This window comes from Quercus robur, chromosome 3, assembly GCF_932294415.1.
Source record: "Quercus robur chromosome 3, dhQueRobu3.1, whole genome shotgun sequence".
Lineage (NCBI taxonomy): Eukaryota > Viridiplantae > Streptophyta > Magnoliopsida > Fagales > Fagaceae > Quercus > Quercus robur.
The window spans coordinates 58,673,608-58,688,656 of NC_065536.1; the positions used below are offsets into that span (position 1 = coordinate 58,673,608).

The following is a 15,049-nucleotide window of genomic DNA, read 5'->3' on the forward strand; positions in this document are numbered from 1 at the left end:
CTATTGGTGTTGGCAGTTTGGTCACCAAAGACATCGCTCTGACAGCAATCGCCAAAGCCACCATTTAGGTAGTTTGGTCACCAAACCTTTGGCACCAACGACTCTAGTGGTTGAGCCACCTATTTTGATGGTTTGCTTTAAAAAACATACTTGTCTGACCAAATACCTAGAAATATTTTATTGAAAATGTTTTACTTGTAACATTTTCTACAAGTAAAATTTTAAGTTTGAAAATATTTTACTTGGAAAAAAACGAAGCATAAAATTCAAATATGTGTTTGTATAGTTTAAAAATAATTAAAGATTTGGATTTGACAAATCATGGAGGATTTTAAACCTTGAAATCCTTAGATTTGAAATAACTTCTAAATTAATAGAATTTTAGATGATAAAATATATCCAAATAAGGAATTTTTAAATTTATAAATTCAAAATTAAGACATTTTAAATTCTTACTTTAAAATCCAAATTCAAATTCGAATTTAAGTATTCAAACATTGACTTAGACTAACTCTTGTAAATTTTGTTCCAATCCCTATTGGGTTTAGGTTTAGCACTGAATGATCTTCTCTCACGTATATAAATAAACAACAAAAGCCCAGCCAAGCCTAGCCTAGCCTCTACTCTCCTCTCCCACTCATATTGCCATGGATTTGAAGCTATGCTTTCAAAAAAGCACGTGGACACGCAGACAGAGTTCCAGTCTGACACGCCAAGGCAGAAGAACAATGACTTTGGATGATCTTCACGAAGATATATTGGTGGAAATTCTGATTCGGCTGCCTTCAAAGTCTGTGTTTCAATGCAAATCCGTCTCAAAACGTTGGTATTCCATAATCTCTACTTCTTATTTCACTAACCGCTTTTATATGCTGAATCCGTCCTTCACCTTGCTCATCCAGAGATCATTCTACTCTATCCATGTAGTACCCACGGATCCCAAACTCAAACCCTTAATATCATTCAAATTCAAAGAAATAGTAAACAAACCATTCATGGTTCAAGCTTCATGTAATGACTTGCTCTTATGCACCTATTCCAATTGGCCCGTGATTGATCAATTTCATATGATCTACTACTACGTGGTAAATCCAATTGCTCATACATGTGTTGGGCTCCCCCCTGTAACTCTACTTGGTACGGGCTATCGGATCGGGTTCATCTACCGTTATGGCAATCATGACCAGCTCATTTATAGGGTGGTGCTTATTCCTCCCTTTAGTGACAAGTTGAAGGAAACTAAGGTAGAGATCTTCGCATCTGAAACTGGTAAATGGAGCAATTCAGTGTTACCGTGTCCAGGTAACTTTGATCGCCGCGGTGTTCCCTATAAGAATTTGCTTTTTTGGTGGGATAGTGAAGGTGGCCGCCTTATTTGGTTCGATCCATACAATAGTGACTGCTGTGGTTTCTTTGAACACCCTGAAAAGTTAGATCCATTTCAGGGTCATGTTATAAAGGATCCACTTGGAGTGTGTCATGGTTGCCTGAGGCTATGTCAGTTTTTAAAGAATCCGCAAGAGGGTTTACGCCTTTGGGAGATCAAAGACTATGATGATAAAGGAGGAAAATGGTACTTGGAGCATGAGATGTATTTTAATGAGATGGTTTCGCTTAAATGTCCTCAACTTCTACAACACATAAACAGGAGTTCTCATCCAATGTTAGCTTATCATCCAAAGGACAAAGATATCATCTATTTGATTCTTATTTTTTGGGCGTTTCCTGGTTCAGAACAACGCATGGTTATATCATGCAACATGAGAACAAAAACATTGGAAGTTATCCATGATACTCAATCCATCTTTTACTTTCCTCACCATCTTAGGACACGCCATTTATTCGAAGTTTTCACCTTTGTGCACCCTCCCGTACTTTCTCTTTTATAGAACGCCTCTCATATGGAATATAGTTTAATTATCGTTTTGTTGGCTTCCATTTGTGTATTACGATTTGCCTACATTTATAGTTTATTATTATTATTATTGTTGTTGTTGTTGTTGTTGTTGTTGTTGTTGTTATAGATTAAAATATCCCACATTTTATGGTTATTTGGTGATGGCTAATTATATTTACACGCCCACATCCACATGTTGATGGCAATTGAATTACTGCATTTGCTACAAGTCTGGAGATAAAATACACCATTAAAGCAGAATGATTAAATCAATCAATAATCGAATAGTGTTTAGCAAACAGAACTTTCATCCAGTTGAAAGCTCAGGTTAGGCTGTGTAACAATCTGTATTAACCCAGCTTTCATGTGCTTCTGCATCAAGTTGACTTGTGAATTCCTTTATACATAACTGACTAAAATAAGATTATGCGTACTTCATTTTTCTTATTTAGTTTTATCCGAGCCTCTGAAATTTGTTCAAAAAGAAAGAATGCTGGAAGTATAAACTGACCAATTGACATTTAAATACTATATGTATGATAGAGCATTCCTCGGCAAGTGATATTATTATCTACCTAAAAATGCACAGTACTGAGTTCTGCATAAAACCAAAACATAGCATTACAAACATTTAGATGGTATAGCACTCGAGATGGGTATTCAAGCTCAACAAAATTGACAAGAAAATATGCATACCTGAATTGCTCTTTAATGAAGAACTGCTGCTTCATATAAACCACTGATTGCAATTGAGCAACTTTCAACAAACATAATGCACAAGCAATTTATAACATCTGTTTAGCATTGATCACATGAGATAATAAGCCTGAACCAAGAGCCATTGATTTAGTAATGAACTTCAAATCAAATTTGAGAATATAAGAAAACTTGTTAGTGCTATAGGTTGAAATCCCCTCTCAAGATATAAAGAGAACCCTCAAATATTGTCTAATGTACAGCGATTTTTTCATGCCTCTAAGCCTTTGGTTATTCAATCTACTCTCCATTTATTTTGTTGTACATAGTTCCAACATGGACGTTGTTAAATTCTCAAATAGGTGTTGTTGGTGCTTGTCACGTCATCAAAGTTCACTAAAAGTAGCGAAATGTCTTATAAAGCAAACCACAAAGAGGTGGTATAAAGTGTTTTGGACGCATGTATCTTCACACTCACATTAGGGACTCACACTTGTGGGACCCACTCTAATGTAAGTGTGAAGATGCATGCATTCGAAACATCTTGTATTTTCTCAACCACAAGAGTGATAAATGCCTCGTAAATCAAACTATAAGTACAATGAAGGTAAGTATCACAAAATAATACATAGGATAGCATTTTCAACGTTGGCGGGCTGAAAGAAGTTGTAGCTTGTAGTAGCAGAATTTGGTGTTGGTGGAGTGGGCATGAAAGTTCCTCTTGTTCTGGAGGTGGAGCTCTCAAGTTATGGGCTTGGTTGGTCTTTTTATATTTAGTATTTATTAGTGAATCAGTACCGCATGGAATACGGTGGACCCCACGGTATCTCACGGCGGTACCAGTGCTATTGGTTTCTCACTGCATCTCAAATTTCTAAATCTACTATTATGACCTAGTACTGGTGCAAAGGATAAAAGAAAAGTATTTTTAAGGGTCTTTTACTGTTATTTCTTAACAAAGATTAACGGAATGTTTGAATTGAAAATTTTAAAAGTTAAAGTACTCAAATGAATGAAAGTAAAATTAGAGGTCTTAATTGAATTTTGACAATCATGTAATTTGCATTTTAGCCAAAAATATAATTTAGAAAACAAAAACTACCTTGTCTCTATGATTAATATAGACCAATTGACAAATTTCTTAATTTTTTTTAAGAGAACTGTTGATCTAACTCAAATATTTGGAGGGGGCAACTCCTATTTTGTAGGCTAAATCTTAAAAGTTTTTTTAATGTTTATAATTACCTATAAATCATAAAAGAAATTTTAAAAAATTTGGGGGGCCCACCCGTGCTTATAACTACGCCCTTGGTTGTAACATAAACCTTGTTGGACTCTTCTACTTTGCGAATCTCTTCAGTGCACAAATACTCAATTCGTGTCTAACTTCACTACAACAACTCTTCTTCCTTGCAGTAGCTTCACTTGGAACACCTTAGAAATCTTCTATACGGCGTCAGAGACTATATTTTGTATGAAACCCTTGGAGCACAAAAATTGCAACAAAATATCCTTTTCTTGTGTTTCTGAACTCAAGTTTAATGTGGAAGGATGGGATTCTTTATGAATATCTTAAGATTTCTGCCTCTACACCTTATAAAAATTCAAGCATAATGGGACTTTATATAGGCTTTCTATTAGGATTACAAAAACCCACTTATAAGTCGACTTAAAAAAAAAAAAAAAAACAAAAAAAATAATAATAATCCACAAGTCACAATCGGTCGAGTGGTATCTAGCCTAGTGTTGAACTTCAATCATCCACAATCGATTGAGATGCAATCGAGGAAACAAATTCAGCAATTATTAAGCTTCTTGTGTATTTAAACATAATCTTCAAACATGCTTCTAGACACTAAGAACTTACAACTCAAAATATAATTGGACACATTTTGGATATAGGCTGGCAAAACATAATAATTTTAACCTTAACTGTCAACATGCCTAAATAAATATGTACTTTTTTAAAAATAGTTTTTATTTATATGTAATCTAATTTCCAATTTTTGTTTTAGAGTTGAGAGAGAAATATATTATTTGGTGTGTGATTGTGTGAGATATTGAATGATTAAAGTTAGCAAGCAACCATGTGGGAGATTTATTTACAAAATTTGAACTCTAAAGTTTACAGGCAACCCTCATGATCAAATACAATATTATATTTTATAGTTTCCTTCAGCAATAGATTCTCTCGTTATTCTCAACATTCACAAGCATATAATAGATTTACTTGAATCAAATTTTTAATATAATTATTCACATCAATCGCATATATTAAGCATAACGTATAAAAAATAAGATAAACTTATGTATCTTATATAAGGTGAATAAGTTTAAAATTAAGAGAGAAAATTAATTGTTTGAAGATATTTTTTAAAAATTTTTTTTTTTAAACCTCAATAATTAGGGTAGGGGGATTTCAACTACGGATGTCTCCATCGAAAATATTAGAAGGTACCAATTGAGTTATGTTGGAACATTTTATATAATTAAAATTGATTTATTTTACAACATAAAGGTAAAGATGTGGGAGTTTATATGGAAGATGGGGAGTTAGTGAAAATGTTTAATCCCACATTGAAAAGAAGAGAAACTATTTTATTCTTTTGAATTGTGGTGATTAATGAGCTAATATGAATTGACTCAGATATTGAGTTAGATACATGTGCAAGAAGGAGATAAAGGGAGGAGGTGTCAAAAATGGAAATGAATCAACCATTAAGTCTGATTTTTTTAAAGAGATGGAGATTTTTTTTTATGGGAAAATGGACACATAGCTAATGAAGTTGTTTTTTAAAATTTTCATTTAAAAAATAATTACAAAATTGTCTACCAAAGCAAATAAAATATATAATTCAATGTAATCACTTAAAGTCTTCAAAACATGGACGATACATAATTTTGATAGATAAAGTGCAAATTTAATTAAAAAAAGATATACTAAAAGGCAAATTACACATTCTAAATTTGACCTAAATTCAATTCAGGCTGCTAATTTTACTTTTGTTCATTTGAGTACTTTAACATTTAAAGTTACTCAATTCGGCCTTCATGTTTAGAAAGATTTTCACTTACATTTGGTTAAATTAAAGTGGACCGAAATGTTATATTGATGTGGCTCAATAAGAGCATAACAACAATAAATTTTATACATAAGATTTTAGGTATTACAAGTTTGAGATTTATATATTTTCTAATAAATTTGGATTTAAAATAGGTGTTCTCAACCCAAACCTATATTTCTCCATTATGCAATTACACAAAAATGGATTAAATGCAACAAAGTGGACCAAAATAGACCGACGTGGACCGCATACGACCAAAGTGGACATAATGGACCGAAGTGGATCAAATTTGATGGAATTGGACGAAATAGGAAGAAAGTGGCCATACTGGACCAATTAGGACCGAATGGACCGAATAGGACGGAATGGGACCAAAGTGGACAGAATTGACTGAATATGACCAAAGTGGACCAGATACAACCAAATTGGACCGAAGTAGACCAAATAGAAGTGGGTGTTTTAAATAATATATCATTTTGAAGGGAAAGTGAAGTAGTGTACAAACGGGGGGAGAGAAATCTAGATTAATACTATCGTGGGGAAGAGAGTGAAGGAAGAGAAGTTTGAAAGTTGAATGGGAGTGGTGATGGAAGAGAAGCCTTGCGACATTAGGGTTTGTGGATAGCTTTTAAGAGACCTCATTTGCTTTTAAAATTTAAACAAACTTAAAATTGATATTTAAATAATATTTAATTGATATTATTTAAAAGCTTTATGCTTAACAGCTTAATGAATGAGGGAGAGAGAGGACAGCAGTACAACACAACAACTACTTGTTTAAAAAAATGAAGAATAAAAGACATGTAATGTACCTATGCTCAAGAAAAACTATAAGACACTCTTGAAGTATGGTGTGTAGTGCTCTCTCCTATTATATTCATTGTAAATCTCATTATTAATTTTATTAGTAGAATCCACACACAAAAAATGAGGGGAGGGAGCACTACGTTACCGTACTCTAAAAGTATCTAATAATTGCTTAGAAAAAACAAAGCATATAAACCATAGGAAGTTTACAAACAAATTGGCACCAGCCATTATATCTACCTCCAATTACCAAATACCATCAAATTTTGTAACTTCAGTCACAAATCACCATCTTCTAAAACCATACTTTACTATGCAATTTGTTTCGAGTTGCATATGTGTCAACTTGTTATTGGATGACGTCTCTTACACATAGGTCTACCATTAAGATGTGGTGAAAAATAATCTAATTACTACTTAATACAAGTAGAAGTTGTGACAAAGAGTGTAACAAAGTCTGTATCCCTAAAATTTTCCGTTCAAAAATCAATGGCCTCAACTACGAACTTCAAAAAGGCAAAAAAAACAAAACAACACAATATCCTATACGATATGACATTGACATACAAGCGTTAAGAACTTTACAACAAAATCCAAGTAAATACAATGATTAACCACCTATGAGGTTCAGACCTAACCCCTATTATGTGTATATATTGATACCCAAGAGAGACTCAGATTGTTTCACATTTTGGCCACCCTTTGAAAAAAATTTCTAAATTTTAAGTTTATTTTAGTTTTTTTTAATTACTGGGGCTATTGATTTGGGCTTCAATGGAAGCAAATTCACATGGACTAAAAGGAGGTGGGGGAAGAACTGTATCAAAGAATGGCTTGATAGGGGTGTGTGTAATGATGAATGGAGGATTCTATTCCCACACGCTGGTATATGGCACTTGCCAGCCACACATTAAGATCAAAATCCTATATTACTGGATACATTCATAAACATGAGGAAGAAGGGGAAACCATTCAGGTTTGAAGTTGCTTGGGCGAGGGACAGCTCCTGTGTAGAGATAATCAAGAAGGCGTGGCAGTCAAGTTGGGAGGGCAATCCAAGCTATCAACTGTGTAGGAAAATGCAAACAACAAGGGAATATTTATCGAGATGGAGTAAAGGACTTAGGCAAGGGGACCCTCTCTCTCCCCTATCTTTTTATCATTTGTCAAGAAATGTTGTCAAGAATCATTAACAGAGCCATGCAAAGGGGAGAAGTAAATGGAGTGAGAGCTAACAGATCTGACCCTATTTTTACCCATCTCATGTATGCAGATGATGTTATTTTGTTCTCCAAAGCAAAATTGGCAGAAATACAGGCAATGGAGCAATGTGTAAATCTCCACTGCTCTTGGTCAGGACAGATTAGTAAGAAGGAAAAGTCTGGAATTTTTGCTTCCAAGTCTGTGAACCCAACTTTTTGGAGACAGGTAACACATTTGTTGGGAATGAAGAAGCTACCCCTAGATTCAAAATACTTGGGAAATCCAATGTTCTGATCAAAAAAGAGATCAAAAAATTTTAAACACTGATTCTCCTGAGGGAGAGCATAGGAATAAACACCAGTACAAAGTGCAGGTGTTCCTTCTGGTATTTTGTCTGAAATTAAGGAAACCAACAGGTGCCTTCAAATCTATATGGTGCCGCAGCTCACACCCAGGATATGTGCATAGACCAAAGTAAGTGTCAACATCAGAATTAGTACCCCGTGCAAACTTTTGCATAAAGTTAATGTGGGCATATTACAGCAAGTCTGACAATCACAAGGATCTCATTTCCTATGATTGCAAAATGCAATTTGCAGAAACAAACTAATAGCTCTCAAAGTTCACAAGTTTTATTGTAAAACAATGGTTCTTAAAATATGCTACAAAAGATGACCAAAAATAAAAAAGGAAGCATCCGAAAAATAGATACCTATAAACTTCAATTATCTCTCCTTCTCATATATAACATAGAATACAAGAAATAAGAGAGTCATGCATTCAGCAAAGAGGGAGGGAGAGAGATAGGTCAATCAAACAGAAGAAAAATGATATTACCTCCTCACTGTGAGTAGTGAAAAATCAAATTCACTCTTAAGAACTTCATATCCTTTATACGCTTGACATATTTTGATAAAAAATCTCTATGTAAGTACAGAGTAATACCACGTATATGAAAGTCAGAATTTACAAAGCAGAAAGACAATAAGTCATAAAAGAATGTAAGACAGGTAAAAGGGTGACATAAAACAAACGATAACATTTAAAAATAAATAAATAAATAAAGGCGTGTCAAAGAATTAGGGCACAAAGTGGCAAGATCTGCAGCAATCAAGGGTCAATTCAATTAGGTCATAAGAAATAATGTCTCTCATAGAATCTTATATCTGTAGAAAAACTGTTTGTTAGAATTTGGAGGCATGCAGTAATTCAATCCACCCTCTTGGGAACCAAGATCAGCCAGTATATGGTGGGCAATCAAAAACTTATTTGATAGGTAAAAACAAATAGATAAGGTCTGTGTTTGAGTTCTTATAAAAAACAAATAAGGTCTGTAAAAAAATGTCATGGATTTCTTTTACTAATTGACCATAATAATTTTTTTATTGGCAGCTTACACATACACTCAATGGGTTTGAAACCCACAACCTCACCCCTACCCTTTTCTTATAGGGGAAGAAGGTGCCATTTGACAACTCCTTGGCTATTTGACCATAAATTTTTTTGAAAATATTTCTTCTACCATTTACATTTATATTTCATTCTGTCAAGGGAAGAAAGAAGAGTCATAAAGAGAACAAAGGCTGAATTCAGGAGAGAAGAAAACAGTTGGCGTAAAAGCAACTGATCTCCTCTAAGATCAAGACAAATGAAATTATTGTCAATAAAACAAAATATAAGGTGACACAGTAGGAGATGAAGTAATTTTGTACCTCTTCCCATCAGGATGTGTAATTATAATGTCTAAATCCCCACAGGAAGTTTTTCCACGTCTAAATGATCCTCCACAGACTATGTTCACCTTCAAGACTGACATCAAAATAGTAGGATAACCCATATACAAATATGCATTATTAATGCTAAAATTATAATTAATACTTTTGCCTTGAAATTTGACTGTCAAGGAATTATATCTCAATCCACATCTAATTGAATAACAATGATGAACCAAAATTAAATTCAGCATATAATCAATTCATTTAACATTGTCACCTGATATTAACCAACTAATTTATAATGCTAAACACACAGAGAAAAAGAAATCACACTTATTGCTAAAAGAAATTTTGGGCAGGAAGCATTTGCACCAAAGAAAAAGTGATAGTGCTCACCCCATGCAAAATATCCTCCCCAACTTTCTGAAGAAGAAGAAGAAGAAGAAGACCCATCTCTTGAACCTGTGGAATCAGAAATAATTTCAAAAACATCCAAGGTGAAGTAAATCTAGACCTTCCAGATTAGCAATGCAAAATTCCAAGAAGTAACATGGATATCAGACCTCATGACGTGGAATCCTCTGCTTGATATCATCAAAATATTTTAACCCAATTCTCTGTGAATTTGTTAATGAATTCTCGTTTTTCAGATCATCTAGTGTACGATACCCTTTCTCATATAATTTAAGGGCAGTGGCAGGACCAATACCCCAAACTTCGCCAAATAAGGTGATTGTTCGTACCTACAAATGGTAATGCAGTTGAAAGAAAGATTATTAAAAAGATAAGAGTTATGGTCAGATATAGCTTGTATATATGTATATATATTCATAATCTCCAATACTGCGTAAGTGGATAAACAATTTAAAACCCACTCTGAATAGAATGGAATTTCTTTCTTGCTAGTCACTGTACATAGTGCCAACAAAGAAGCTCCAAAATATAAAACTTCAAAAAAAATATTAAAAGAATAAGATCTTCAATCAATGGATCTTCAATCATTGGCATACAAAGACTAGATTCACGAAAGCAAGTCCAAATTAATGAAATAATCATTTTATTCAAAAAGGTGATAACAAGGAAGAAGATACTTAACAATCAGAAAGAATGTAAATAACTCATGATGCATTTAGCAGTTCATGATAGTAAATTCTACTTTTACTGAGGACCTTTGCAACACCTTTTCATCTTTTTCAAAGTGTTCCAGCTTGGATAACTTCCCAGTTGTCACTATCTCCTGGATCTGCAAGTAATTACACACAAAAAAAAAAATCTGTAAACTTTAGATGATAGAATTTAAAGCATCCTGTACACCAGAGAGTGCATAATTTTACAGCATAGGCTTCTCTAAATTCTGATTGTAACTCTTATGTGTAAGGATCCAAAACTAATGCACAAAATTTTGAGCTTGAAGATTGGAATTAAATACCTCACCACATTAATCTTCGATGTTCGAAGCACACAGTATAGATAGTTTTACATAACAGACCACAATTCAGCTAAGCATGTAACAATATCATGATGAGACTCATGACTTAGCAAAAAATTTCCTAGTGACTCATAATCATATATTCATCATTCATATAGGCAAGTAATAAAATACCCTATTATTCATATAGGTAAGTGACTAAGAAACTAGTCAGCTGTACCATTCTTAGAAGTGCAATGTTTAGCATCTGTATAGAATTCATGTGACGACCAGCTTGAGATAAAAGACTAAGCTTTAAAAGACAAGCCAAGTAAACAACCTAGGCCAATAATGCAGACATCTACTCATGAGCATGTTCACTTACATGATCTTGCAGTGACTTCCCAATTGAGGGTAGGTCTTTGACCTGGTCTGCACTGTCAATTTTAAAGGACAACTTCTCAATAACTGCAATGGCCTTGTAGTAGCTAAATGACCTCCGGTCTTCACCCAATGCCTCTCTTAGCAATAATCACAAGGAATCAGATCACCAAGAGGTTAAAGAAAAAAGACAACCAAAAATAAAAAAATTTACTTTAGTCTCACCTCTATATATGTTAACAAGCTTTCCAAATATCTCGGTTATATTCCTGTTTAAATCAGGAGGAATATATGGCAAGGATGTTTGCATTGTGTCAACCTGATTGAAAATAGTAAAAGTATTTAGTTGCAAAAAGAAAAGAAAGCCTAAATTCCACAAAACAATTGCCATGGCTACAAAATTTCCAATACAAAGTTCCAGAGAATATCTGAATCATTGGCATCTTACATCCTTATTAAAAGGATCTGGGGTCAGTGGACTGGTATTCACTGGGTTTAGAGTACTGGGTGAATTATCAGAACTTCAGGGAGTACTCGGTGTGTCATATAGAGCACTACTTTTTGCATCTTCCTTGCTTTCTGCATTTATATTTTTTGAATCTTCAGGAGAGGATCTGATTTTTTTTGCTATCTGATGGTTCTTCATCGCTAGTAGTGTTTTTGTTCGCTTCTTTAGGAACTAAAGACTTGTCTGGGATGTTATCTCCTTTTCGGTCCTCTTTAATATTGTACAAATCCTCAGATACCTTTTCTCCTGATCTCAAGCTGTCCTCTAGCCACTGATAAAGGAGAGCCCTCTGCAAAAAGTGATAGTACATAGATGAATATGATATATGAAGACAAAAAATCTAATCTAACAAAATTATCACGTTTTCTCAAGAAACAAGTCAAAATAATTTATCAGAAACTACTTGATAGAGAAGTCCTACAGAGTTGAATGTTGAACTTGGCCTATACCTAACTAGAGAGTCTTGCCATAACATGTCCTTTATATTCTATGTTCCTGAAAAACAGCCTCTGAGGATTTTAATGTAGGCAATGTAGTAGTTTAAGTGTAACTCCTTTGACCATAACTGATTTCCCATAATTGATGTGGGTCATTAAACTCAACTAAACAAGAGTCCAACATAAGATAACATAGAGGTAAAGTACACTGTACACCACTTTTTTTTGATAAGTGCACCACTTTGACTACAATCTTTGTCAGCTGCTATGATTTTAAGCACACTTGTGTGCATTTTGCAAGCACAAAAAGGCCAGTTTTTTGGGCTTTCGAGCATATTTTGGTGGGCCCCATATTGAAAAAAATTCCCCTTAAGCAAACAGCAAATCACATTCAAACTTCAATCTTAGCAAGCAAATTTAGCTGCTAATTTGGTCCACCAGTAAAAATATTAATCATGAACTCTAACTAAGAAACTGAATGGAAGTAATAAAATTTTAAACAATAGAATTAGACTTAAAGTTATATGTCAAACTTGTAAGTAAGACCATATTAAATTAAATGATGCAACAATGTAGGAATATGTAAACCATCATACAAAATGAAAATCATGCTCAAACAGAGAGACAAGAACTGAGACTCACTCCCTTAAAGCGTTCCAAGCATTCAGCGGCCACTTGTTTGAGAAGAGCTTCTGAGTTCATAGCAAATACATGAGTGACCCTTTTGGATAAGCGCTCTTCTATTACAGCCCCCATTTGCACTAGTTTCTGCTTCCAAATCTTTATATACCCAAAGAAAAGAGAGACAGAAAGATTCAAACACAAATAAATATTGTGTAGCTAGGTGGGATTTGTGATATATGGGCAAAACTGAGGTACAAATCCCTTAGTTAACAATAAAATTCTTGCATTGACCAATACAACAAAATTAATGTTTTTTTTTTTTTTTTTTGCTAAACAGCCTAAACTACAACAAAATTTATGTTAACTTTCTCAAAGAGAATGAAAATAAATGCAGTTATGTATGTGTTAGAATATAATTGGAGAAGCTAATGTAGAACACCTAGGAACTGTAACTAAAGTTTTGTTTGATAATATACTAAAAACAAAGTACAAACGTAGATGGAGTTAGAACCTGTAATCGGCGAGGCTGAAATCCATGTTGGACTAAGAAAACAACCATTCCTGCGAAAATCCCATCTGGGTCTTGAGGGGTACTTTTGTTTTTCGTTGTCTTTGGCGCCATTGCTATCAGTCTCTTTGCTTCTCCTACAACTACAAGCCAAGTAGGGTGTGCATGGGTCGGGTTGAGGGAATTTTTTTACCCAACCCACCGTGGTGGGTCAAAAAAAATTCAATCCAATCCAATCCAACCCAATTCACGTGGATCGGGTTGAACCCATGGGTTTGACAATTTTTTATTTATTATTAAATTGAGTAGAAAAAAAAATATAAATATTAATATATTAAAAAAACCTAAAGATTAGTATCAATGTAACTCCTTGAGGCTTAACACTAATGACTAAACAACAATAGTAATTTATTAGAATTTGTGTGAACTAATTGGCTTTTATATAGGATAGGAAAAATTGGTTATTTAAAAAAATTTATTAATTATATAATATTATATATATATATATACATATATATATATATATATATATTAAATTAGTATTAGTAGAAGGAATTGAGGAAATGCAAATTATTAAATATATAATATATATTTAAATATATATGTATATATATATATATATATAAAAGTGCCCTACAATTGATTTTTTTTTTTTAAAAAATTATTAAATATAAAATATATTTTAAATATATATTAAATATGGGTGGGTCGGGTCGGGTTTGTAATTTTTTGACCCAAACCCAACCCGACCCACTATAATAATTTTTTTGGTAACCCAACCCAACCCACCAAGCTTTAAAAACCGACCCAACCCGGTGGGTCGGGTCGGGTTGGATCGGGTTTGGTGGGTCAGTGGGTTTTCTGCACACCCCTAAAGCCAAGTGACTTCTGTACATAGTAACTTGTAACCGAAAATGATGGTATTTTATTTTCTAATTACAAATTAACCCCTAAAATTTGGAGTAATTTTGATTTTGTTCTTTAAAGTTTCAATTTTTTAATTTGCCTCCTTAGGTCAATGTACTACACTACCGTACTATACTTTACCAAATTGGCACAACATATTTGCACACCCTTTTCTAAATTTGTATTAATTTGATTTTAAACCTTCTATGTTTGTTTGAAGTTATTTTTTATTAATTTGACACTTAACTGACAACTAAGCATGACACGTTGACGAAATGAAGTAAATCTAAACCATACCCAAGCAGAGCTAGACCTTTTGCTACCGCCACCGCTACTGCAGGAAGGAAGGGAACTGACACTGACACGTTTTATGCTGATGAAGACGAGTCGTGGGCATCCCTCGGGGTGTCCAATAAGCTTTCTCAGACTCTCTCTATAATGCCGGCATTCTGGTTCAGTCGTCCGTTGAATCATAGCATGAATGTCAATGTTTTCTTTTTGATTGTTTGCGGAGAAATGCAAGGCAAAGAGGGAAAAACAACTTTAGAATTGTGGGTTTTGTTTTTTGAGGGGAAAAGATGAAAACTTTGGCCAATGCTGTGCTTAATAAGTGAAAAATTCTATACTAGACTTTTTAAAGGCTTTGTTTTGGATCTCTCTTTGTAATTCTTAAATTCCATTTGGTTTTCAGTAGTTTAAATTGATTGATATAAATTTAACAGCACATAATGAGGTAAGGTTTTGAGATTTTGCTAAAGAAAAATACTTGATATTATGGATATGAAATGACATTTTACACTAAATCATTTCAAATCAACACATTGATAAAGCTCAATCCCTTCACAAATTTCATCAATGAAGAAAATTCTATCATTTCATACTTTATTCAAGTCA

The 15,049-nt window shown here is 33.7% G+C and overlaps 1 protein-coding gene and 1 pseudogene across 1 annotated transcript; one reads left to right on the forward strand and one right to left on the reverse strand.

Annotated features, from left to right (window-relative positions):
- The first annotated feature begins 728 nt into the window (after positions 1 to 728).
- LOC126719855 (F-box protein At3g26010-like) lies at positions 729 to 1,889 on the forward strand. Its single transcript, XM_050422365.1, has one exon. It carries the CDS (start codon positions 729 to 731, stop codon positions 1,887 to 1,889), a length of 1,161 nt encoding a protein of 386 aa, XP_050278322.1.
- Positions 1,890 to 9,536: 7,647 nt separating this feature from the next.
- On the reverse strand, positions 9,537 to 14,720 carry LOC126718595 (DNA polymerase lambda-like; annotated as a pseudogene).
- Positions 14,721 to 15,049: the final 329 nt, after the last annotated feature.

Bases quoted from the DNA above. Each gene is read 5' to 3' on its own strand.
- LOC126719855 (XM_050422365.1), top strand. From the start codon at position 729: ATGACTTTGGATGATCTTCACGAAGATATATTGGTGGAAATTCTGATT.